The 25,340-nt window shown below is 51.3% G+C and overlaps 3 protein-coding genes and 1 long non-coding RNA gene across 18 annotated transcripts in view; 2 read left to right on the top strand and 2 right to left on the bottom strand.

The window, feature by feature from the left end:
- LOC310850607 overlaps positions 1-7,957 on the bottom strand; it is a 168,967-nt gene extending 161,010 nt beyond the window's left edge. The window contains exon 1 of the long non-coding RNA XR_014567383.1: positions 7,915-7,957. This is a non-coding gene — a long non-coding RNA (uncharacterized lncRNA). The remainder of the gene's footprint in view (positions 1-7,914) is intronic.
- Positions 969-6,806, top strand: DHODH (dihydroorotate dehydrogenase (quinone)). Of its 4 annotated transcripts, XM_083752159.1 has the most exons (10): positions 1,013-1,112; positions 2,015-2,103; positions 2,313-2,525; positions 2,724-2,923; positions 3,074-3,156; positions 3,574-3,761; positions 4,283-4,396; positions 4,661-4,814; positions 4,912-5,071; positions 6,071-6,806. In XM_083752159.1, exons 2-10 carry the CDS (start codon positions 2,074-2,076, stop codon positions 6,123-6,125), a joined length of 1,197 nt encoding a protein of 398 aa, XP_083608285.1. In that variant the 5' UTR covers positions 1,013-1,112; positions 2,015-2,073; the 3' UTR covers positions 6,126-6,806. The 4 variants fall into 4 exon arrangements, 3 of the variants coding, with proteins under 3 accessions (XP_083608284.1, XP_083608285.1, XP_083608283.1); XM_083752158.1 differs by lacking the exon at positions 2,015-2,103 and having other exon boundaries at positions 969-1,112; XR_014567381.1 differs by lacking the exon at positions 1,013-1,112 and having other exon boundaries at positions 1,696-2,103; positions 4,665-4,814.
- Positions 7,958-8,408: 451 nt separating the features above from the next.
- Positions 8,409-21,637, top strand: DHX38 (DEAH-box helicase 38). Of its 4 annotated transcripts, none has more exons than XM_083752199.1 (27): positions 9,685-9,813; positions 10,084-10,423; positions 10,543-10,730; positions 10,823-10,939; positions 11,164-11,329; positions 11,456-11,574; positions 11,662-11,738; positions 12,053-12,208; positions 12,330-12,491; positions 12,595-12,702; positions 13,166-13,287; positions 13,390-13,527; positions 13,669-13,855; positions 14,051-14,236; positions 16,631-16,771; positions 16,878-16,988; positions 17,076-17,192; positions 18,019-18,126; positions 18,210-18,322; positions 18,471-18,679; positions 18,759-18,913; positions 19,035-19,190; positions 19,281-19,415; positions 20,389-20,514; positions 20,646-20,741; positions 21,224-21,345; positions 21,436-21,637. In XM_083752199.1, the coding sequence occupies exons 2-27, from the start codon at positions 10,095-10,097 to the stop codon at positions 21,518-21,520; spliced, it is 3,729 nt and encodes a 1,242-aa protein (XP_083608325.1). In that variant the 5' UTR covers positions 9,685-9,813; positions 10,084-10,094; the 3' UTR covers positions 21,521-21,637. The 4 variants fall into 4 exon arrangements, 2 of the variants coding, with proteins under 2 accessions (XP_083608324.1, XP_083608325.1); XR_014567389.1 differs by having other exon boundaries at positions 9,697-9,813; positions 21,144-21,345; XR_014567388.1 differs by having other exon boundaries at positions 8,409-10,423; positions 21,144-21,345.
- A 117-nt stretch (positions 21,638-21,754) lies between these two features.
- Positions 21,755-25,340, bottom strand: part of PMFBP1 (polyamine modulated factor 1 binding protein 1) — an 81,810-nt gene continuing 78,224 nt past the window's right edge. For all 9 annotated transcript variants that reach the window (XR_014567386.1, XR_014567387.1, XM_083752194.1 and 6 more), the window contains 3 exons: positions 24,980-25,073; positions 23,009-23,079; positions 21,755-22,117 (listed from right to left, as the gene is read on the bottom strand). Coding sequence is in view for 7 of the 9 variants with exons in the window: in XM_083752194.1 (XP_083608320.1) it covers positions 22,057-22,117; positions 23,009-23,079; positions 24,980-25,073 (226 nt within the window). In the remaining 2 variants the exon portion in view is untranslated. The remainder of the gene's footprint in view (positions 22,118-23,008; positions 23,080-24,979; positions 25,074-25,340) is intronic.

The following is a 25,340-nucleotide window of genomic DNA, read 5'->3' on the forward strand; positions in this document are numbered from 1 at the left end:
GTCCCAGCGGGGCTCTCTCTGCTCACTCCTCTGCCTGGAGGCCCACAAAGCGCAGAGGGTGGAAGGGAAGGCTATGGGCAGCTCGCCCCTCGCCGTGGCGCTGCTTGCCCAGGGAAATCAAGGGGGCAGCCGGGCAGGTTCCAACAGACAGAGGCAGAGAAAGCGGACTTGGGGAGGATACAGGACGGAGCACGAGGGCCGAGACCGGGACACTGTCTCTGGCAGGGGGTTGCCAGGGTGATGGCTGCTGCTGCTGCAGCTGCGCTGCACGTGCGAAGCCACCAGAGGGGGGGGTCAAGATGCCCCGGGGTGGGATCATCTGCAGCAGTTGCCAGATGCTCCCGCGTTGTCTCTTGTGCTTCTTCAGCCAATCAAAGGGAGCCGCTGTTTCTCCCTCTCTCGTTTCATGCTGGCCATCTCCCTTCACGCCTGTGCGACCTGCCTCGCCCCTTCCAGGAAGGCGCCCTACGCCTCTGCCTCGGGCAGCCTGGGGAACAGGGGTCCCGGAGATCGGTCCTGCTTGGTTGGCTGGAGGAAGGGACTTTGAGATGAAGGTGGTGGGGTAAAGCCCCACCTGCGATTTCTGGGTCGGGAGACGGGTTGCATATGGGGCTGGGCTCCATAAGGGCTTCTTCGGGCTGCCCATAATTTTTCTTCCGTTGTTGATATCTTTTCTTTTCGTATCACTCTGCGAAGTCTTAGCACCCGACACAACATTGCGGAAATAAAAACCAATGGGCAACTATTCAAACTAGACCAAAGGGAGTGAAGCTGCATTAAAAGCGTTTTATTTTGCATGGGAAATGCGAGCGGTTTTTAAATACTATAAAACGCAACTTCTCGGTATGCACACGGCTTTCAGCTGCTCCTGAGGGCTAGATCTGCAGCCCTGCTGGGATCATTTCGGGGGGGGGGGGAGGCAGAATGTAATCGAGGCTGCCCCTAAACTCGGGAATTGAGAGACTATAAAAGAAGACGGAAGTTTTGCCTCTTGTGTGTTTATAGTGCAGCGCGCTTCTTTGTAGCTCAGTTTCCGGCTCTCTACCGGAAGTGGAGCCCATGTGCATCCTCCTTTTGCTGCCATGGCGGGAGCTGCGGGCGCGTCGCTCTGGGTGAGGAAAGTCGCACAGTGGGCGGGCGCTGGGCTCAAGGGTGGGCCGTAGCTTCGTGCCAGAGCAGGCATTTTGCAGGTCGAGGTACCCTGTGAAGAAAGTGCCTTTGCTCTGCCGGGGAGAGCCTGGAGGGAGGCCCGCCTTTGCTAGTCAGAGCAGGCGATACTCGGTGGGCAAATTATTTGCCTCGGTGGGCAAATTATTTGCCTCCCGCAGTGCTCTGCGCGCGCGGCACACCCACCCACCTGTGTTGCTGGTTTGAAGCAACTAATGGGGAAATGCGGAGTGGATTCTTCTGTCTTGAGGCGGGGCTAGATGCGCTGTAGGACGATATGCAGTCTTGCAGTTGTGGTTGCCCAGAAACAGGATACCAGCCTCGAATTCAAGGGGAAACTTGCAACTCCTTCACTACTGTGACAGCTATAAAAGCGCTTAACTCCTCTTACTGCTTGAAAGGGACTAGGCGAAGTTTGCAGGGCTGGTATCATGCCTTCGAGAGAGGAAGGAGCCGATGCCGGTCAGGCCTGACCTAGGTGGTCCAAAAATCTGTCGGGGGGCGGGCTGCGGGAAGCAGCTTCTTGCCATTCCTGAGTGAACCGTGCAGCTTGAACGTGGTTGCTGGGAGGGCTCCAGTGGCCAGCTGTGAGAGCAAATCGTGTGTTGCTCCTTTGGGGTAGGCTGGAGCAACAGCCAAGGCAAGCAGAGGTTGAGCGGGTGCAGCTTTTGCTGAGCAGCAATGGTTCTCCTGCCTGCCATGCAGCTGCTGAAGAGCTGGAGGCAGATTCCTCTACCAAAAGGCCTCCTGTCAGATCCGGCCAGTCATTGCCAGGAGACAGTAGTAATTGTAAGCTATGCGTTCCTTGTGTTTTGGCATCTGAAATCCTCCCCTTTTGCCATCCCAGGTAGTACCAGCAGCTCTTCAGCAGGATTCCTGCTGCGTTTAGCCCTTTCAGAGTGCCCCATGCGGACCAGCTGCTTTCTCAGTTTTAGGGTCAGTATTTATCCCAACTGGGATGATGAGGCAGGGTAGCTTGGCCAGGCCTAGCCAAAGCCAACTTGGAGCTTTAACCCAGATATACCAGACAGAGTTCTGTGGGTGTGTTAGGGTGGAGCAGGGTAGTAGACCTTCCTCCTCCCGTTCTCCAGGGGTTGGGTGGGCTGTAGGCTTGGGGGTGTATCTCACTCTCTTTACTCTCCCAGCGACGCTTTAAGGAGGCAACAGTGATTCTCGGTGGGGGCAGCCTGATCTTCACCTCATACCTGGTGGTCAAGGGAGATGAGCACTTCTACGCTGCGCAGCTGATGCCACTCCTGCAGAGAGTGGTGGGCCCTGAGACAGCCCACAGGCTGGCTGTGCGCTTTGTGGCTCTGGGGATCCTGCCCTGCTCAAGCCAAGCTGACTCGAATGCATTGGTGCGTAAACTATGCAGGTGACTGGCGGTAGAGGCTGCTGTGCTCCTGCTTTGGGCCCTGCCTCTCATCCTACTGCTCCCAATCCCTTCCTGTAGGCCCACCATGCCCTTTCTCTCCTGGGACAGAATGGGGCCTTGCCTGTCTCTTCTGCTGCCTAAGGCTTTCTGCTGGTTAACAGGTGCTTAATTGGCTCCCCAGGCAGTGGAAGTCTTTGGGCGCCGGTTTCGGAACCCTCTTGGCATGGCTGCTGGTTTTGACAAGCATGGAGAGGCTGTAGATGGACTCTACAAGATGGGATTTGGCTTTGTGGAGGTGGGGAGTGTCACCCCAGAGCCCCAAGAGGGGAACCCCAGGCCCCGTGTCTTCCGGCTGCCGGAGGACCAGGCCATTATTAACAGGTAGGAGGCTGGAACAGAGGTGGGTGGTGAGGGTGATCCTTTGACAAGCCTCTCCTGCAGTGGAGGCTGAGGTGATGTATTGAGGAAGAGAGGGGTGGACTGGTATTCCCCTGAGCTGTATTCACCTGAGCTGTGTCCACCACTTTCTAGGTATGGGTTCAACAGCCATGGGCATGCAGTGGTGGAGCACAGACTTCGAGCCCGACAAGAAACTCAGCGTCAGCTCAGCTCAGGTGAGGTGGCTTGTGTCCTCCCTGTCCATGAGCCATGGAAATCCCAGCCCCCTTCTTCCCCCCACCCAATTGCTGCTGTACTAGTACATGCTTGTGGCAGTCAGATCTGGAGAGGAGCTTTCAGGGAACGTGAAGAGTGGCAAGGAGCAAATAATGTTACAATTGATTAGTGGAGAATTTCTGGATCCTGCCCTGGACCCTTCCCAGAGCATCTCTGGTCAGGAGCAGTGCCTGCCTGAGTGCCAGTGGCTGCTTTCTTTTACCCAGCCCTAACAGGCCCACTGTGGCCCTGTGCTCTCCCTGGGGAAATCTCTTATGTGTCTGCCCCCTCATCAGGGATTCCTCATGTAGCAGTCATCTTTGCTCTGGCCTTCCCTGTCTGACTGGCTTCTGTTTGTGCATCCTCTCCCTTCCTAGCGGGGATGCCTCTTGGAATAAATCTTGGCAAGAACAAGGCCTCTGTGGATGCAGCAGCCGACTACGTGGCAGGTGTGCGTGTGCTGGGCCCGCTGGCTGATTACCTGGTGGTGAATGTTTCCAGCCCCAACACACCGGGACTGCGGGCCCTTCAAGGCAAAGCCGAGCTGCGCCTCCTGTTGGCCAAGGTGGGTCTCTTGCCCCAAGAGCATTTCCTGTCCTCTCGGTCCCCTCCAGTAAGCAGCCAGGGCGCCCTCTGGCACACATTTCAGCGCCTGCTCTCTGGGCCGAGGGCAGCAGCTGCTTGGAGCAAAGGAGGAGCAGCCTGCTGCTCCCATTTCACATTTATTGAACAGTGCCTGGCAAAAGAAGGCCAGGGCTTTGCTGGTACATTGTTCACAAATCCTACTGCAGGAGTTGAATGCATGCCTGATTGAGAACCTTGTACAAGTGCGACAGCCTTGCCTCCAGATGTTGGTAGTGGACCAACAGGAGGCTGCTTCTATCTTGCCCTCCTTCCATACCTGCCCTTTGGATCCTGCTGTTGAGCCTCTCCTGCTCTGCAGAGCTCAGCCTCTGTCCCTAGTTCATAGCAGGGGCAGTTCCCCTCTCCCAGCCGTGTTGTGCTGCGCTCCATGGCTTGTAATCATGTGCCCTTCTGGGCAGTGTGAACGTGATCTTTGGCCAATGGCTGTGTGCTTCTTGGCAGGTGCTGGCTGAGAGGGACGCCTTGGCATGCAAGCACAAGCCGGCTGTACTGGTGAAAATTGCTCCAGACCTCACGGCCCAAGACAAGAAGGACATTGCCAGTGTCGTCTCTGAGGTGATGCAGGGGTGGGTGGGCAGGAGTGGTTCTCTCTGGCTGCTGCCTTTTATGCCTTGTTCTAGAGCAGCTCCCTTAAGAGATCACCTTGCCCCATGTGGGCCTCTTTGATCACTTCCATCTGTGGAACTTGCACTTTTACACCTGCCACTCTGCACTCCTCGCAAGAGCAATCTCGTGAGCATAGCAGCACACATGGGAAGGAGGGCAGCACATAGGAGGAGGCTGTGGCTCTGAGGCTTGACTGGGCTCCCTTTTTCCCAGTTAGGCGTTGATGGACTGGTGGTCACCAACACCACTGTGAGCCGCCCCAGCACCTTGCGTGCAGCTCTTAGTGGTGAGGTAGGGGGTCTCAGCGGAGCTCCCCTGCGAGAGCTCTCCACTCAGCTGGTCAGCGAGATGTACTCTCTCACCCAAGGTAAGGAGACAGAGGCTGGAGGGAGGGAGGGAGGAGGGGGTGCAGGTGGGAGGGACTCCAGAATCCCTCCCACTAGCAGCCTCTTCTTGCCCCCCAGGACGGGTCCCCATCATAGGTGTAGGTGGAGTCTCCAGCGGGCAAGATGCCTTGGACAAGATCCGTGCAGGGGCCTCCTTGGTGCAGATGTACACTGCCCTCACCTACCGTGGGCCACCTGTGGTGGGTGCTGTGAAACAGGAGCTGGAGGCTCTGTTAAGGTGAGTGCCAGGCTGGGCCCAGCTCCCAGCTTCTTGATGGCCCAAACTCAGTGTGTGTGTGTGTGTGTGTGTGTGTGTGTGTGTGATCATGATGTTACTTCAGATTCAAGCAAAGTTTTGCTGATTAGAAAGCACAGCAGAATGAGATTGCTGCCAGCATGAGATTAGGCTGTAGAGGGAGCTGAGCAGACCACAAAACTGTCTGTCTTCCACCTAGGTTATCATGCTGGGCTCCTTATTGCATGTATGCTCTCCATTTACACTGCAAGAAGCTGATCCCTGATACTCTTTACATCAGCTTCAAGTACCTTGCCCTCCTTGCTTGATGTTCTGTGTCTCTCGCTCTGCCTCTTACACCCATTTCTTCTCTTCCTCCCACATTCTGCTTGCCAGCTAGCCTGCCTTTCCTCCAGATCTGCTTCCTAGCCCCTGGCACATCTCCTCTTGGAAGCCCCTGCTGCCACCTGTTCTTCCACCTGTACCTTATCTCAAATTACCTTCCACTTCCACCAAGACAAATTACCTTATCTCCACTACAGTTCCTTTGTGTCATTTTGTGGTCTGTGGAGCCTTGGCGGCTTTGCAGCAATTGTTGTCTGGGACAACAGTAGTCCCAAAACTAGTAAAAACAGACCTTGCTTTCTATTCTTTATACCTGTGCATCTGTTGTCTTATCCAAACAATCAAATATGTACTACGGAGAGGATAAAGTGGTATTGATCCTGTGGGTATTTCACATCCTTGGTTTCCTGTGACTCGCCTGCAGGTCACAAGTCCCCTCCCCACAACGTACAAGGATCTGCTCTTGCAAGCATAAGCTTTTCTGGTTACCTTTTGTAGCTGGGGAGGGAGATGGGGACCCAAGTAGGGAGCTGGTATCTTAAGCAAATAAGGACTTTGCTTGCGTTGAGGTTTTATCTTTCTAGGCACCAAGCAAACTGTAGGGCCAGAGACAGCTAGCTGGTCTACTCACTCTGTGCTGTTTTGTCCTTTGTGCAGGGAGCAAGGATTCCAGAGCGTGCAGGATGCTGTGGGTGCAGATCATGGCCTCTGAGGACTCCTGACATGGGCTTAGTGTGAGAGCAAGCACTCTGTGGGCACAGAGATGCTTGTTTGCCCAGGTCACCATGGTAGCATCCAGCATGTTTCCAGCATGTTTCTGCTTGTAGTCCTGCTGCCCCCCTTGTCTTCCCCTACATGAGGGCAGGGGGGCTTCCATCAAGATCAGCTTGATTGTTTTTCCAGCAAGGAACAAAAAAGTGCCTCCCTTAAGAGCTTCACAGTGTACTTCTTAATGCAAACTTTTGCAGTCCAGCTGGTACTAAATGTCCCTGGAACAGGATGAGCAAACATTGACACAAGTCAAGTAGGCCAGGCTGGGGCTGGCTTATTTCATCAGAAACTATCAAGCAACACAGAGGGCCAGGATCTGTGTGTATCCTCAGACAAGCCAAAGTCAAGGAATTCCCCTCATCTGCTGAGACCCAACAGAGTCAGGTCTGCAATGTAATTCAGTCCCTCCCAGATGGGATTAAGTAAAATGGGAGTATGGCAGAAATAATTTCTCTGTTTCATCCCAGAGCCCCACTCTTGATTTTAGGATGCTGAAGAGGATGGGGGCACGATCAGCATTGCTCTGAGGGGCTGTGGTATTTTATTCCCTGCCTTGCATTTGGCGGGAGGTGGCTCTTTTTCTGGGTGGTCTTTCAATAAAGCTTTTGTTTATTTGTTTAAACTTGTTTTTATTTTTATTTTTATTAATTATGTTTTTAAATTTGGTATTACAATCCCATATGACAAGTGCATTTCACTTGTTTTATGATGGAGATCAGCATACAAAAGGTTAAAAAACATTGCCAATGGTGGGTGGGATTTCTCTTCAATTACTAAAAGTAAATCTAAAGGAGCGCATATTGTTTCTTTTTTAAAAAAAATAATATTTATTACTTTCCCAACAATTTAAACACTACAAAGGGAAAAAAAAGTTAAACAATACAATACAATACAAAAACAAAGACACTACATAACACTAACACTAAAACATTAAACTAACAAAACAAAACAAAATCAATTTAAGACACATTAAACAATTTCAATATCTTTCATTCACTTGTTTCAACGACCTCATCCCACCTCCTTTTTTGTATTCCACTTCAGTTAACTGTTTCAGCAATTCCTTTCCATCTTCCTCTGTTTTTTGTCCTGTAATTATCTTAACATATTCTAACCTTATTTTTTCCCTTTAATACATTAATAATCTATTTGTACTTAGTTCCCTATAACATTTCTACTAAAGCCATATAACTTCATTCCAACATTTTTCTAACATTCATTGATTTTACAGTATTTCTGTAAATAGTCTTTAAACTTTTTCCAGTCTTCTTCCACCGATTCTCCTCCCTGGTCTCGGATTCTGCCAGTCATTTCCGCCAGTTCCATATAGTCCATCAACTTCATCTGCCATTCTTCCTGGGTGGGTAAATCTTGTGTCTTCCAATACTTCGCGATGAGTATTCTTGCTGCTGTTGTTGCATACATAAAAAAAGTTCTGTCCTTCTTTGGCACCAGTTGGCCAACCATACCCAGGAGAAAGGCCTCTGGTTTCTTCAGGAAGGTATATTTAAATACTATAATCATTTCATTATAAATCATCTCCCAGAATGTCTTAATCCTTGGGCATGTCCACCAAAGGTGAAAGAATGTACCTTCAGTCTCATTACATTTCCAACATTTATTGTCAGGTAAATTATACATTTTTGCAAGCTTGACTGGTGTCATGTACCACCTGTAAATCATTTTCATTAAATTCTCTCTTAGGGCATTACATGCCATAAATTTCATACCTGTGGTCCATAACTGTTCCCAGTCAGCCATCATTATGTTATGTCCAACGTCGTGTGCCCATTTTATCGTAGCTGATTTCACCATTTCATCCTGAGTGTTCCATTTCAACAGCAAGTTATACATTCTTGACAAGTTCTTAATTTTTGAATCTAACAATTCTGTTTCCAATTTTGATTTTTCCACCTGGAAACCAACTTTTTTGCCCAAATTGTATGCCTCCATTATTTGGTAATAATGGAGCCAATCTCGCACTTTGTTTTTCAATTTTTCAAAGCTCTGCAGTTTTATTCTGTCTCCATCTTGTTCCAGAATTTCCCAATATTTCGGCCATTTGGCCTCCATATTGAGCTTTTTCTGTGCCTTCGCTTCCATTGGTGACAACCATCTTGGGGTTTTCTTTTCTAACAAATCCTTGTATCTTATCCAAACATTAAACAATGCTTTTCTAACAATATGGTTTTTGAACTCTTTATGTGCTTTTACCTTATCATAGGAGCGCATATTGTTTCACTTCTATGGCCAAGCACAGGCATCTCCCAAGGGTAGAAGTTCTCTCATGGAGAAGGCCCCTGCAGCTGCCCTTGGACCCGTGGCTTGAGGAAGAGGTGCCAGCTCCGGGGGTAAATCTGCACAGTCCTGAGAGCTCTGGTGAGGGGAGAGGGGCAACATTTGAAGACCCAGTTTGTTTGTATTTCAGTGGTAAGGGGGTTGTGCCCTGGCACCTAATGCAGGCTTTGCAGCAGTGACTGGGAGGTTATCCTAGGAATTGCACCCATGCAGAATAAAAGGGGGGCAGCTGGACGCAAAAGGCGTAGACGAACCCAACGCCCAAGGAGTGACTCGCAAGGGCGCAAACAGCGCAAATCACCCCACCAGACTCTCCAGCCGCGGGAAGGGGGGCTGATTTGGCTCTGACGTAGGAAGGGCGGGAGGAGACGGACCCAGAGAAGCCCCGCCCCCGGTCCAAGAGGCTCGTCTGTTGCCGGGGTAACGGGTTATGTCACCCTAGATATAAGAAAGGGCAAGAGCGGCCCTTCTGGTGCGCGGGATTTTCGGGCTCCTGAAAATCCATCCGGCTGAAATCCGAGCCGCTTTGGGTAGAGAGCGCGGGACTCGCGTTTGCCCCTCTGTGGGCTGCAAGTGTCCTAGACCCGCAGTCTTCAACCTTTTCCGTCTCTGGACCCGTCTTTAACCAAACATGCATTTGGGGACCAATCTTGTAATCGTTTACCACATATTTGCACAGTGGTGGCGCTGCTGTTGCAACCCATCTCGGATCAGGCCATGACCCACAAGGGGGTCTCGGCCCACCACCACTTGGACTAGATGACCCCCGCGGCCCCTTCCGACTCTACTGCTCCATGACCTATGGCTGGAGAACTTCCGGCCCAGCAGAGGATGGGTGGACTACAATTCCCATCCTCGTCTCTGGCCACGCTGGCTGCTGGGAGCTGCGGTGTCTAACAGCACCTGGAGGGCCATGAATGTCCCCACACAGCTCCCCATCCCTGCATTAGCCCCGTTCCCGCCCATGATCTCGAACTGCTTCCCCAGCTGTCTGAGGGAGCGGCACCCCCCTCCTCTTCTGAGGGGAAACTGCTAGTTCTGCCGCCTTCCGTTCCAGCTGTGCGGAAGTCCGGAATCTCTTCGCGCAGTTTCCTGTGGGCGGCTTTTACGTTCCCTCCTCCGGGCGGCGGCAATCCGGAAGTCCCGCCTCCGCACAAGGACTCGGTCGGTCGGTCGGTCTAGGAGCCGCGCTGCTGCACATTCTATAACGACTCTATGGCACGGGGAGAGGCCGTCGCAGCTGCCGTCGCGGGGCATTGTGGGGCGGGCAATGGCGGCGCCCGGCAAGCGGAGGGTCAGGCCTTGAAGCGGCGGCCGCGCGGCGGCGGAGGGTGAGGCTGAGGCGGGCAGGACTCTGCCCCCGTCTCTGTCGCGAAGGCGAAGCGAGGCTGGGCCAGCGGGTTGGGCGGCGCTGCTGCTGCTGCTGCTTCCGCTGCCGCTTTCAGCGCGGTGTGTCGTCCAGTGGCAGCGCGTCCCGCGGGACTCTGAACGGCCGAGCAGCCCCTCCAACAGCCCGATTTTCCCCGCCGCCGTTAGGCGCCACCCCCCTTGCCGCCCGGTCCCCGTCCCGCTGACTCGCGTGCCTCATTGCCTCCCCGCAGAGAGCCCTGCAATGGGGGACACCCCGGCGGAAGAGGCGTCGCTGCACCGGCTGGAGGGCCTGGCGCCGGAGACGCAGGTCGGCGGCCTCCTGATCAAGAAGAAAAGCGCCGCCGAGGAGCAGCATGTCTTCAAGATCCCGGCGCCCCGCACCTCCCTGCTGGGTCTGGACCTCCTGGCCGCCCAGAAGCGCCGCGAGCGGGAAGAGAAGGACAACGGGGCTGAGGACCGGAAGAGGTCCCGGGTCTCCTCCTATAAGGACTGGGCTGAGGGCAAGGACGAGGGCGCTGCCGGCGAGGAAGAGGACGGCGACCCAGCTGGGCGCAGCAGCCGCAAGGACAGGTGAGGGGAGGGCTTGGGAAGCTGCTCTTTCTGCAACGGTAGCTGCTTCTTAGGGAAGAAAGCAAGAGCTGAATTTGTTGAGGTAAAAACTTCAGCCCTCCTCTTCTTCCACTTTCCAGGCATTATCGCTCAGCTCGTGTGGAGACACCATCTCACACTGGAGGAGTCAGTGAGGAGTTTTGGGAGCGCAGCCGGCAGCGGGAAAGGGAACGTCGTGAGCATGGGGTTTATGCCTCCTCCAAGGAGGAAAAAGAGCGCAAGAGGGACCACGGCCGGGAGCGGGAACATGATCGCAAACGGGACCGAGGTAATTCCTGCTCATGAGTAGCTCCGCCCCCCAGGTCTGCCACTGGTCTATTCACTGGGTGGGCCATGGCTGATCATAGGTTGCCTCCACAGATGAGCGGGACCGAAGTCGACGCAGCAGCAGTAGCCGCTCAGAGAGAGAGGCCTCCTCAGAGAGGAGCAGCAGTAGTCGGAAAAATGAACCAGAGAGTCCTCGCCACCGACCCAAAGGTGCCCTCTCTCTATCTGCCCACTCCACCTGGATGATGGGGAGTGTCTGTAGACTGTTGCCTTCTTCTTCCTCTGTGTATGGGGTTGGGTGAGCAACTGCTGGGCTATGCATGGCTGTGGCACATCTTCATGGCAGTTGTGTTGGGACCCTGGGAGCAAAGGGTGTTAGGGTGGCAGAAGGGGGAGTAGTTCAAACCAACTGGTGGTTTCCTTCTTGTGCCTAGATGCAGCTACACCTTCCCGCTCCAGCTGGGAGGAAGAGGACAGTGGCTACAACAGTTCACGCCGCTCCCAGTGGGAGTCTCCTTCCCCCACGCCCTCCTACCGGGACTCAGAGAGAAGTCACCGGGGATCTGCCTCCCGGGATAGCGAACGGCGTGATCGTGACCGGTATGGAGGTGCAAATCAGACTTGGGGGTATGGGGATGAGGCTGATGGATGAGGCCTGGCTGGAGCAAGCAGTCCTTGCCCTCTGGGCTGTTGCCTTGACTGTGTTCCTTCTGGTTGCTCTCACAGGTCTATCAGGAGCAAGTACCCAGAGGACACCCCGTTGCCAACGCCTTCATACAAATACAATGACTGGGCTGACCATCAAAGACACTCTGGTGCAACACCTTGGCTCTCCAGAGGCAGAGGTTAGGGACTGGGAAAGCTGAAGTGGGGGAGGCGGACTCAGCAATATGGGGCCAGAATCAGGCCTTCATGATACTTTCCATTCTTAGGAAGGCGTGAAGATGGTGAGGATGGCATTGCTTTTGAAACTGAGGAGGAGCGACAGCAGTGGGAAGATGACCAGCGGGTGAGTGTGCAGCACTCTTTAACAAATGATCCCCTCACTAGGGTTATTTATCTTCTTCATCTCTGGGTGCCCAGAGTTGTTTGGCTCTCTCTTTGGGGAGAGTTGGAAGTGAAGGAGAAGGGCTTGGTGGTTGTCACATGTGGGTGTTCTTGGGCTCAGGCCCTGTGTTTGGTGTGTTTGGTGGCCATTGAAGGCTGCCTTTTCCAAAGTGTCAGCTCAGCTCCAGTGCAGTATGTCATAATGAACAAGATTGGTGAGAGTGTGTCTCTGGGTTGCATTGCTGAAACTTTCTTCTTGTCCCCCCCCCCCCCCAGCAAGCTGACAGGGACTGGTACATGATGGATGAGGGTTACGACGAGTTCCACAATCCCCTGGCTTCTTCATCAGAGGAGTACGTGAGGAAGCGGGAACAGCACCTGCAGAAGCAAAAGCAGAAGCGCATCTCAGCCCAGCGTAGGCAGATAAATGAGGTAGGGGAGTGCTGGAGAGGGTGGCGCCCAGTGGTGGCAAACACATGACCATTGTCGCTGGAAGGGCTCCCTTAAAACTGAGGGGCTGCTGAGTGGCCTGGCCTTGTTTTCTGCTTGGTAGGATAATGAGCGCTGGGAGACCAACCGCATGCTGACAAGCGGCGTGGTGCACCGACTGGAGGTGGACGAGGACTTTGAGGAGGATAATGCTGCGAAGGTTCATCTTCTGGTTCACAACCTGGTGCCTCCCTTCCTGGATGGGCGCATTGTCTTCACAAAGCAGGTAGGCCAGACTCTAAACAAGTGGTGGCAGCAAATGGGGAGGGGGGAGTTGAAGTTGGGGCAGGGCTGTTCCTTTGTGGATCACTTTTCTTGCTTCCTTCTAGCCTGAGCCCGTCATCCCCGTCAAGGATGCTACTTCTGACCTGGCGATCATCGCCCGCAAAGGCAGCCAGTTGGTGCGCAAGCACCGCGAACAGAAGGAGCGCAAAAAGGTACAGTCCGAGTTTCTGTTGGGTCTCTCTCCCCCCCCCCCCCTTTCTTGTGGGCTTAATCTCCATTGAGTAAGGAACTTGCCTGCTGGGGGCAAACTGTCTTTCCAAGCAGGAATGTAGCTGCAGCTGCTTGAGACTTTATTTTATGATTGAAAATGTTTCTATTCTACCCTTCCTCACAAAACAACAATAGTCAACTCCAGAATTGTGCTGGTTTTGCAGGGGTCAGTAAGTTGCAGTTTAATGGCAAGTTGCAATTTAGTGTTGAGAGGAGGCAGCAGAGAGGCTGCATTTAACGGGCAGGTGTGGCTACCATTCAGAGCAGGGATGAGTGAACTATATGTAGCATGCCAAAGTCTGAATAGTTTTCATGGATATCTATCTATCTATTTATCTATCTCTCTATCTCTCTATCTCTATCTCTATCTCTGTTTGTGTGTGTGTGTGGTTGCTGTCATTTCAGGCCCAGCACAAGCATTGGGAGTTGGCAGGCACCAAGCTGGGGAACATCATGGGCATCAAGAAGGAGGAAGAGGAAGAGGGTCCCAACCAAAAATTGGCAGAGGATGGCACTGTGGATTACAGGTAGGGGCCTCGCCTGCTGCAGGATGACAGCAGCAAGTACGGCTTCCAAGGGAGGATGGGCCTTGTGAGGTGATGACCACAACACCTGAACTCTCCTTTCAGGACAGAACAGAAATTTGCTGATCACATGAAGGAGAAGAGTGAAGCGAGCAGTGAGTTTGCCAAGAAGAAGTCAATTGTGGAGCAGAGGCAGTATCTGCCCATCTTTGCTGTGCAGCAGGAACTGCTGACAGTCATTAGGTGAGACCTTTCCCCAGCCCCTTGCCCTCAGCCTCAGCAGCAACTTCTCTCTGCTTTACTGGGTGGGCAGGGACCTCAGGGTCCAGGTGAGGGGCCTAACTTTGGGGAGCTGGAGACAGAACCTGTCTCTTCTTCTTGCAGGGACAACAGCATTGTGATTGTGGTGGGGGAGACAGGCAGCGGGAAAACCACACAATTGACACAGTACCTGCACGAGGACAGCTATACGGACTATGGCTTGATTGGCTGCACGCAGCCCCGCCGGGTGGCAGCGATGTCAGTGGCCAAGCGTGTCAGTGAGGAGATGAGTGTGAGCCTTGGTGAGGAGGTGAGCACAGAAGGGCAGAGAGGGGAGGGGGCCAGTAGGAAGCAGCTGTATTGGCAGTGCTGGGGGGTGAGGGTTTGGCTCAGCTGCAGGTAAGATGGTCCCTCATCACTGTACCTGTTGTGTGATGTGCTCTGCTTGTTGTCTTTTGTTAAGTTCTTCTCACATATTTCTCTCCCTGCCCCCGATATCTCTCAGGTGGGCTATGCCATCCGCTTTGAGGATTGCACTTCAGAGAACACTGTGATCAAGTACATGACGGATGGGATCCTGCTGCGTGAGTCTTTGCGCGAAGCCGACCTTGACCATTATAGTGCTATTATTATGGATGAAGCGCATGAACGCTCGCTCAACACAGACGTGCTCTTCGGTCTCCTGCGTGAGGTCAGTACTTGCTTGGTGGGACTGTGGGTGGATTCACTTAGACCTCAGTTGCTTATACAGTGCAGTGTCCCAGAAGGGGAGCCCTTGTTTGAGTCTTGTGCAGAAAAAAGCCAAGAGAGTCTTAGGGTACCTTTAGCACCTTTATTATGGCACAATAAGCTGTCATGGACTCATCTCACATCAGATGAATGAAGTGTTATCCTTGTGAGATGACCTTACCTCATAGGTGTCCACTTGACTGCTTTGATGTATGGAATGGGCACTGTTAGAGCTGCCACACAATACTCATTCCACACTTATAAAGAATAAAAGATTTTAGTGTGGCAGCACCTACATTTTGGAACTCTCTGCCTATTGACATCCAGCAGGCACCTTTGCTGTATTCTTTTTGAGACCTGCTTAAAACATTTTGGTTTAGGTAAGCCTATCTAGGCACGTATATTTTGTCATGTGTTACACTCTTTTTGCTTTGCTGCTGGTGTTAGTTGCCATTAAAATCTTTTACCTGCTTGTTCTTAATTATTTTTATTTCTCATAAGCCTCTTGGAGGTTCTGTTTCAACCAAGCAGTATACAGTGGTACTTCGGAAGTTGAACGGAATCCGTTCCGGAAGTCCATTAACTTCCAAAATGTTTGGAAACCAAGGCGCGGCTTCCAATTGGCTGCAGGAAGCTCCTGCAGCCAATCGGAAGCCGCAGAAGTCACATCGGACGTTCGGGTTCCAAAGAACGTTTGCAAAATGGAACACTCACTTCCAGGTTTGCAGCTTTTGGGAGCCAAAATGGTCAAATTGCAAGGCGTTCGGGATCCAAGGTTCGACTGTATAAGTTTTGTTAAATAAAAATAAAAATTTAAAAATTCTGATCTACAGGTGTAGTAGAAACACATGGTTTGCAAGGGAGTGGTGTTGTAAGCAGTGTGAAAATGAAGTGAAATACAGAAGAGTAAAGGCAGTTGCAAGTACCTAATTAATTCACATTTATAATCCAATTAATACATAAAATGGGTTAAAAATGCTTTGTCTTGGTTCAGCCCAGGAGTTATAGTACTGGATCTTTTTGCCATTTGTGTTGAGACTGGCCTGTTTGTCCTATGTAGAATTCAGAAGGGCCTCTCTGGCAGGTGATGAACATGGATCATATTTTTGAAAATTGTTTTTTATTGAAAGATTTTCACGGATAACAACAGTACATATAGCACCTCTGTTTTCAGTTCATAGAGTTTTTTTTACAGTTCAGTTACATTTGGTGAGAGATACTGCTATCGTACGCATTGTGAGTTTGGGGTGGGGTGGGGTGGAGACAAGGTGAGGGAGAGAAGGGGGTAGTGTTATTTCCTTCTTTTGGAAAGTGTACATGTTGAGTTTTGTGTCGGCATCAGTTCATTTATCTATTCATTTATTTATTTTAATTGATGGTTCAGGAGATTGAGGAGCCCAGAGCATGGTTAGTTGCTTTAGGTTGGCTGCGGTGAATTTTGTTCCTGTTTGCAAGGAGCTGGGAGTTGTTGGGTCAAATTGGCCATATCAATTTCTGTGCTGGGGCGGGGGGCGCGGGTCATGTTGTTGTCTTATTGGCCTGTGTATGTAATAAAGGGGAGCCACACCAGGATGAAGGCATCCTCTTGTATGTCCCTGTTCTAATTTCAGTTTGTTGCTTAGCTTTTCTAGTATTGCTGTTTCCCATACAGTTTGGTATCAGTGGTTCATGTTCACTCCTGACATGTCCCTCCAGTGTTTAGTTTTGATGCTTCTAGCTGCTGACAGTAGGTGGCTTATGAGATATAGATCACATTTGAAGTGAGCAGGTGAATGAATGCCTGTTGTGGGTGATGTTTTCAGGCCTTGCCCTAGTAGTGCCAGAGTAGACATGGGGACAGAGTTGGCACTGTGGTCTGCTCTGGAGAAAACAAAAAAGAATAAAGGGACACAAATTTTACGTCATAAAAGCAATGTTCAAGAGTTGGTGGGAAATCGTTTTAGCCTCCCAAGACACAATTTATACATGACCTGAGAGTGGCCATTGTGGAGCAGAGAGGGAGCCTGTGATGTAAAGCTGCTGAATTGCAATATAGTAAGAGGTTTGCTGCTCTCACTTGCTGATGGAACTGAGACAAAGCCTGTCGTTTGTGCCCATTGCCCCTATGTCACGCAGGCAACTTCTTGCCTTTTGTAACAAGGAAGCAGAGTTTTGACACAGAGCACCATACAGCCAAGTACAAGTAAAGAAGGAATATTTCTCTTTGTTTCTCTCCATCTAAGAGGGGGATGAAATGGGCTAGTTCTGCATCCAATGTTTGGAAAGATATGCCGTGTGGTGCTCCTCCCTTGCTCTGAGGGTAGGTGAGTCTTCCCACCTTTCCTTTTGTGACACCTGTCCTCTTTTCCTCCTGCAGGTTGTGGCCCGGCGCTCAGACCTGAAGCTGATTGTTACTTCAGCCACCATGGATGCAGAGAAGTTTGCTGCTTTCTTTGGGAATGTGCCCATTTTCCACATTCCAGGTCGCACCTTTCCTGTTGATGTCCTCTTTAGTAAGGTATGTAGAGATCAGGGGAGCAGGGATTTGTCTGCTTTTTACTTTCTGGGAGGGTTGTGGACCATGGCCGGGAGGGTGTGTTAAGTCTCTTACCTCTCTCTTTCAGACCCCGCAAGAAGATTATGTGGAAGCAGCCGTGAAACAGGCCTTGCAAGTCCACCTCTCAAGTGCCCCAGGGGATATTCTGATCTTCATGCCAGGCCAGGAGGACATTGAGGTGCATACTGTTGAGTGAAAGAACCCCTGAGTTGCCAGCCCTGCCCTCTCGCCTGCATGCAATTCACTCTCACCTTCCTTATCACAGGTCACATCGGAACAGATTGTGGAGCACCTGGAGGAACTGGAGAATGCACCTGCCCTGGCTGTCTTGCCCATCTACTCCCAGCTGCCATCTGATCTGCAGGCCAAGATTTTCCAGAAGGTATTGAACTGGGGTGTGTGTGTGTCAGAGAGAGAGAGAGAGATTTCCCTTCTGTGCTTGAAGAGCAGGGGCTGGTGTGTGTTTCTGTGGGGAGTAGAATTGCACCTGCCCCTAAGCTTGTTGCTTGATCTTTTGTTTTCTGCATTACATGAGTTAGAAGGCTTGGTTGGGAACTGCTGCTGTTCTTTGTGCGGTGGCTTCTTGCCATGTGTGTTCTAATGCATAGCAGAGGAAGGCTATCTTATTTGGGATGTGTGCTGTTGTGTCCCATCAAGGAAGTTTCAGGGCTTTGTTCTGCTATGTTAGGTGTGAGCCCTGAAAGTTTGTATCGGATCAGCCCAAGCACAAGGAGAGAGGTAGCAGAGTTGCAATGCAGTTGCCAGTTTTCCTGAAGCAACATCGGTGTCTTGAGGCAACTGATTCCAAAGCATCATGGAAAGTAGAGTGCTATCAATGAACAGCCAGGAGCAGTTAGAACTGGAATTAGGCCCAGAACCTGGGCAGCTGCAGACTGGAGTCATGGAAGAGCAGGTCAAAGGCCATAGAGCAGAGCATTGAACATGCACCAAGGGAGTGAAAAGAACAGGTGAAAACCTGAATGAAACCAGACTTGGAAGAGTCTTGCAGGCAGTGGGGCATCAGCACCCACTATTATGCACCAGTGGATAAGACCAGGCAGGAGACTTTGACCCTTGGCTGGTGCTGACCTGAGAGGCTTGCTAAAGTGGAAAGCTAGTGAATTCAAAGTGTTTAGCTCAAAGAGCTTCCCTTGGCCTGGAAGGAGATGGAAGTTATCTTCTGCAATTGACACCTGTGTTTCTGGCAGGCACCAGATGGCGTTCGGAAGTGCATTGTGGCCACCAACATTGCAGAGACCTCTCTGACGGTGGACGGGATCATGTTTGTGATTGACTCTGGCTACTGCAAGCTGAAGGTGAGGCGGGTTGGGTTGTGCAGAGCCCTGTAGCCTGCAGGTTTAGGCTGAAACCGTGGCTCATCTTCCCTCTTTTGCCCCAGGTCTTCAACCCACGAATTGGCATGGATGCATTGCAGATCTACCCAATCAGCCAGGCCAATGCAAACCAGCGCTCGGGCCGAGCTGGAAGGACGGGCCCAGGTCAGTGTTTCAGGTAGGAACTGTGTGTGTGAGCAATCCCTCCTGCCAACGCTGGGCGGGAGCTGCAGGGGTGTGTCTTTGACTACGGAAGTTAACTTTGCTGGGGTGGCAGGTCTCCCAGGGCTGTTCCCATCTGAGCAGCTGTTTTCTCTCCTGGACAGGCTGTACACCCAGAGTGCATACAAGAATGAACTACTGACAACCACAGTCCCAGAGATTCAGCGCACCAACTTGGCCAATGTAGTGCTGCTCCTCAAGTCCTTGGGTGTGCAGGACCTGCTGCAGTTCCACTTCATGGACCCCCCTCCTGAAGACAATATGCTAAACTCCATGTACCAGTTGTGGATCCTTGGGGCACTAGACAACACAGGTAGAGGGGGCAACCTGATGAGGTGATGTGGTGTGGCATAGCTGGGAGGCCTGTCTCATTAGTGCTGCCTTCCATTTAGGTGGGTTGACATCCACGGGGCGTCTGATGGTCGAGTTCCCCCTTGATCCGGCTCTCTCCAAGATGCTGATCGTTTCTTGTGACATGGGCTGCAGCTCAGAGATCCTGCTGATTGTCTCCATGCTCTCTGTTCCAGCCATTTTCTACCGGCCCAAGGTGAGCCTAATCTCAAAGTGTGGAAGGGGCTGGGCAGTTCCTGGGACCTTAGCAGCCGCCAGGCTGCCTTGCCACCTCCTTCCCTCCTCCTCTCTTCACCTTCCTGTTGCCTTCCCTGCAGGGCCGGGAGGAAGAGAGTGACCAGGTGCGGGAGAAGTTTGCTGTTCCTGAGAGTGATCACTTGACTTACCTGAACGTTTACCTGCAATGGAAGAACAACAGCTACTCTACACTTTGGTGCAACGAGCACTTTATCCATGCCAAGGCCATGCGCAAGGTGCCTGCTGGGAGAGGGGGAAAGTGGGTTGGGCAAGGACCTGAAGGGGGCTGTGGGCTCCAGGCTTGACGGCTCTTGCTGCTCTTCCAGGTGCGAGAGGTGCGAGCACAGCTGAAGGACATTATGGTGCAGCAACGCATGAGCCTAGCATCCTGTGGCACTGACTGGGATATTGTTCGCAAGTGCATCTGTGCTGCCTACTTTCACCAGGCTGCCAAACTGAAGGTGAGCAAGAACTTGCACCGGGGTGTGTTTTGGGTTGGGTTTTGTAAGGGAGTGGGTATAAGGAACATCATGCTCCCTGTTGCAAACGATGGCGCTACCCAGAGGAGTTTTTTAATCTGTGCTTCAAAGTCAAACCCCCCCCCCCATTTATCTTCCCTCTTGGTTCTACCTGTGTTCAGCTTCAGTACTTCTTCCTGTAATCAGTCACTCCTGCTATGGATTTGATGTAGGGACTCCTAAGAGCCAATCTTCTGCTCCAGCCCTCAAGGCATCCCTGGCCATGCTATCCCTTTCCTTATTCCTGTATAGTGATCTCACTACTTATTGCCCCTTCTAGCTTAGCAGTGGTTTCTCCCTTTTCTAGCTGGGTTTCTGTCCTTTGAAAGGCTGCTTCTTGATTGTCTAGAGCAGCTGTGGGGGGAAACCACCAGTCTGATTCAGACCAGCAAAGAAGTCTAGCCTTTCACACTTTTCCATTAGTTGGTTTGGAAGCCTCCTTTTACTATTGTGCCCCTAACCCTTTTAAAGCCCTTTCCCCTTTCCTTCTGCTTCATTCCCCCCGCCCCGACCTGGTTCTGTCATTTATAAGATGCTTGGGGGGGGGGCAGCATCTTCATGGTAGAGTGCCTGCTTTTGATGGAGATGCTCCTTGGCTCACTCCCCAGCAAACACGAATCAGGTAGCAGGTGGTGTGAAATATCTTTTAGGGAGGATAAAGATATATGTTATGAAGGCTAACACTCCCACCAGCATCGGAGGTGGTTTGCCACAGACTCATTGTTGCTGGAACTGTGAGTGGGAAGAGTTGGTGTTGTGCTTGGGTCCCACTTCCAATCTGATCAGCCCCTATGAGAACAGGATGCTGAACTACCTAAGCACCCTTAGGCTGATTCAGCTGCCTCAATTGTGCCAGGGCAGAGCCTGTGGGTGGTTGTGCTGGGACCATGCTGACCATGCTCCTTCTTTGCTTCAGGGGATTGGCGAGTATGTCAATGTCCGCACTGGAATGCCCTGCCACCTGCACCCAACCAGCTCGCTCTTTGGCATGGGCTACACACCTGATTACATCGTCTACCATGAGCTTGTAATGACCACTAAGGTGAGTTTGTGGGTGTGAGGGGCTGCCTGTAATGGCGCTAGCTCTGCTGTGGTCTTTCTTTCCTAGTCATTGGGGGGGTGTCTCTCAGCTTCCCCATGGGCTGACCAACCCTCCTGTCTATCCCCCTACAGGAGTACATGCAGTGTGTCACAGCAGTGGATGGTGAATGGCTGGCTGAATTGGGACCCATGTTCTACAGCATCAAACATGCTGGCAAGTCTCGCCAGGTAAGGGATTTGAGCTGGAACTGCTGGTGGCTGCAGAACCAGTCCTCCTGTTTTGTAGCTGCTCTTAAGGTTGGTGTTTTTTTCTGCTGCTGTAATGCTGAGGAGCAGACTGAGCTTGGCTCCCTCCTTCCTTAAGTAGTGGATGAGGTGAAGAGCTTTCAAGGGGGCTGTTCCTCTGTGTGCCCATAGCTAAACTTGTCCTGTATAGCAGGGAGTGGCAAAAGGCATATTGTGGCTTCCCTAAGGCTGTCTGGCCAGTTTCTGCAAAGGAGCACTGACCTTAAGTCTAATCCAGGAAAGCATGTCATGGGCTCTCCTAACTCAGGCTAGCATAGCTGTTCCTTAAGTGTTGGGGTATCCTGAGTGTGCACTCTTGCTTTGTCAATTTGAAACATATTCCAGTAAAAAAGAGTGCTACGTCGGAAGGGTGAGGTCAGCTCCTGCCTGCTTCAGTTGCATTCAGTCTGCTTGCTCTGCCCCAGGAGAGCCGCCGAAGGGCCAAAGAGGAAGCTTCAGCCATGGAGGAGGAGATGGCTCTGGCTGAAGAGCAGCTGCGTGCCCGCCGAGAGGAGCAAGAGCGCCGCAACCCGGTGGGCAGCGTCAGGTATGCTTCTTTCAGTAGGGGTGGGTAAAGAGGAGGGTGCGTGGTTGGGCCAAGCAGTGTGATTCTGACATCTTCCTCCCCTCCCTGTAGGTCCACCAAGATCTACACGCCGGGACGCAAGGAGCAAGGCCAGCCTGCCACCCCACGCCACACACCAGCTCGCTTTGGTCTGTAACCCCTGCTCTCCCAGCTCTGTACAGAAGACCCTGCTGTGCTTAGTTGGGCAGAGCCCACCTTGGATGGACATGGAAAAAATAATTTTATTGTTTATATAAATGTTGCTGCTTCCTGACCTGATTTTGAGCAGTTGCTTTTGTTTGGCCTCTTCCTTGGTGCAAGGTTGGGGGTGAGGCTGGAGCAAGGTGTGTTTGGGGGGAGCCCTCTCCTCCCTCAGCCCATGAATGGGCTGTAAGACATCCTGCTTTCTGCCACCTGCCTCCCTTTTGCCTTATACATGCTTACAGCACGACGTGTGATTTTTTGGGGAAAGTGGCTCAGCACGTCCCCATTTATTAGCTTAGTATCTGCACAAGTTCTTTTTTTCTTTCTTTCTTCTTCTGCGTAAGAAGTCACATGATTAGTCGATCGGCCGGTCCCTGTCCAAATATTCACTGGAGCCTGGCGCGGCAGGCACCAAGGTGTGTCCTCTGCTGGGCAGGGAGGGGGCCAGCATGTGTGGCGAAGAATAGGTATCCAGCAGCCATGGCGGGACTAGGACAGGTTCCACTTTGTTGCCAGCACTTTGCTTTGTTTCCGGCTCAAGCAGTGAGAGCTGCAAATGGTAATAAGGATGATGATTTGGGGTGGGTGGGGGAGGTACAGCAGGAATGGCTTTCTACATCCATGCTGCTTGACTTGACTAACAATCAGTTTGCTCAGGGAATCTCTACGGGAGACTGAAAATAAGATGGCATCTATTTGAATGCTATTACTTCATTTTAGACTATTGTACACAGCATTGGTCCTCTTAAGAAAGGGCATGTTTGCACCCACCATAAATGATTGAAAGGGAGTGGAAATGGCTTCTGTACACCCAAGGACTAAAGTCAATTCTAGACACAATGTTGGATAAAGAGTTTATATAAATACTTTTCCCTCCCAATATTGGTATGCAACTCCATTAGAGGTCAGTTGGGGAATTGTGGCCTGGTCTGCTATCGGCCCCTGGCTTTAAGCATGTGGCCCTCTGGATGATGATAGATTCCATGAGCCCCAACCACAATAGCCAGAGGGCTACAAGCTCCCCACCCTTGCAGGAAAGCTGTGGGGCGGGGATTTGCCCAGGGCCCATCTCACTGGCTGCTGGAAAAAGATTGCTGTATAACAGAATCCCATAGTCTGCTATACCAGGCAGTTCCTTACAGAGGCTTCACCACACGGCTTTTCAGGGGTTTCTGGTGCTTTGTGTAGGGTGCTATGATGCCCCAGCCTGCATGTGTGAGCCGAGAAAATAACTTTTTAAGCCAAGCTTGTGCAAAGTGCCTTCCTGCCATCAGAAGCATTCTACATTGCCTCAAAAGATTGGTCCAGGCAGTCCCTGGCTTGGAAGTTAACTCACGTCACTGAAGGAGGTTGTGAGTCAGCAAGTCCCCTGAAGGCAGGGAAGCTCCTTGGTGCTGCCATTGTCCAAGGAGAGGAGTGGGGGGAGAACAGAAGCACTTACTCATCTGCTGGGAACGTAGGCCAAGGCTGTGGTAGTACAGCACCTGGGTCCAAATCACTGCTGTGGAAAGCCTGCAACGAGAAAGAGGAGACTTTGTGTGTGTGTTATTTCCCTTAAGATTTCATTAAGGCTTTTTTTTGTAATACAATACAATACAAAATGAACAGAAACGAAAAGACAGTAGAGTAGAGGACAACAATGTCTCAGAGTAAAGGGCATCAAGGAAAACAAAAGGAAAAAAGAGGAAGGAATATAAAAGGAAAAGAGATGTGAAAGGGACTTCCGATTTTCTGTCTTTGCCAACTCAGGATGTCCATGGCTTCATTCCATTCCTTCAACATCATAACTCGTGCCATTTGGGTGTTTCATTCCTCTAGACACTGGTGCGAAGGACTTCTCCATTTCATTGTCTGCTACCTCCAACTCTACCATTTCACTCTCCTGTTCTGGAAATCCTTTTTTGATATTGTTCTCCAAAGTCTCTGTGCTCTCTTTAATACCATTTTCCATTTCATCCTTCTCTGGTCCATTTTCATTCACCATTTCATCAATCTCAGCTCTGATCTCTCTTAACTGCTCATGCAATATTTGCTGTAAGATGCCAACAATCAATGGAGTGTCCAACAATGTATTTGCCATACTGAGTGTTCTTAATCTTATTAACAGTTCAATACGCATCTTAAAAACTTAAGACCTTAAGGTCTTCACAGCATTCCTTATAAAACCACATACTTTCAGTTTGAAGTCAACACTTTTGTCAAAAAACAGAATTAAAAATAAAAGATTTCTAACAATCCGAACACCCTTGATCGTTAAATGATAAACTCTTCTTAAGAAGGTAGTTCACACACCAGATGTAAATTTCAACTGGCAGACAGAGAACCTCTCAGGTGTAATTTATAGCAGTCTTGAAGGTCATTAGAGAAAGGGAGGCTTTGCTGACCTTATGCCCTGAGGGCTGTTACGTGGCTTGGGGGCAGGATGAAAATTCTTCTCTAAGTTACTCACCTCCATCTGGGTTCTCAGCTGCTCATTCTCCAGACATGGAAAGCAGCTATTTTCCCAAAATAAATTCAGTAGCTAAGATTTATGGCTTTGGCTATCATGAATCACTACGTAATCATCTCTGTTGGTGAACCATCCGCCGTTCCTCCAGCAGTCCAAGGATCTGTGTTTTCAAGGAGTGGATTTGCCCAACACACAGGCTCTGTGGTCACTACCAGGCACTCCTTGTGGGTTGGATGCTGGAAGCCTACTTCTCTGTGCTCTTGCTGCAGAACTGCAAAAGCTTCCACAACAGCACTTGTTCAATGCCTTCTCATTAAATGATGTGGGTGGTCTGGGGAATCCTTGGGGCTGTCCTATCTTCTGCCACGTCTCCTGTTATGGCAATATTGGCCCACTCTGCATTTGTGGGTTTAGGGTTCCAGAAGTAAAGGTAAAGGTACCCCTGCCCGTACGGGCCAGTCTTGACAGACTCTGGGGTTGTGCACCCATCTCACTCAAGAGGCCGGGGGCCAGCGCTGTCCGGAGACACTTCCGGGTCACGTGGCCAGCGTGACATCGCTGCTCTGGCCAGAGCCAGAGCCAGAGCCGCACACGGAAACACCGTTTACCTTCCCGCTAGAAAGCGGTCCCTATTTATCTACTTGCACCCGGAGGTGCTTTCGAACTGCTAGGTTGGCAGGCGCTGGGACCGAGCAGCGGGAGCGCACCCCGCCGCGGGGATTCGAACCGCCGACCTTTCGATCAGCAAGTCCTAGGCGCTGAGGCTTTAACCCACAGCGCCACCTGCGTCCCTTTTGTTCCAGAAGTACTTTACCTCAAATAATAAATGCCTGCCTTGCAGGCTAACAGAACACCTTGCCACTCACTCATTACCTTCCCTGCTGGGAAACGGAGGCAGCCTACTGAGAGTGCCATCTGGACCCCTGGGATTATTGGCCCTTCACTACCGAGCCTTCCACTCACCTTGAGGCGCTCACACTCAATACGCCGCTCATCCACTTCACTTTTCAAGCGTTTATTCTCTTGCTGGAGTCTCTCCATTAGCCCATGGAGGTGGCTGTGGAAAGAAGCTGCCTTAACAAAGGGGAACAAACAGCCATGCAGCAGCCTTTGGACTTACACATGAGGATAACAGGACAAGGAAAGGAGGAGCGCCTGAATTTTAAAAACACCTCTTGTCCTGCACAATATTTGGAGATATGGGGTGGAGGCAGGGGAAGTTGGGACCAGCAGGTGAGCCTACTGCCCACCCCTTGAGGAAGAGCAGAAGTGTGGGAGGCCTGAAGGAGGGACCCCCCCCCGCCCATGTCAGCCTGCTGCACTT

This window comes from Podarcis gaigeae (genome assembly GCF_964106915.1).
Source record: "Podarcis gaigeae genome assembly, chromosome: 8".
In the NCBI taxonomy this organism is placed as follows: domain Eukaryota; kingdom Metazoa; phylum Chordata; class Lepidosauria; order Squamata; family Lacertidae; genus Podarcis; species Podarcis gaigeae.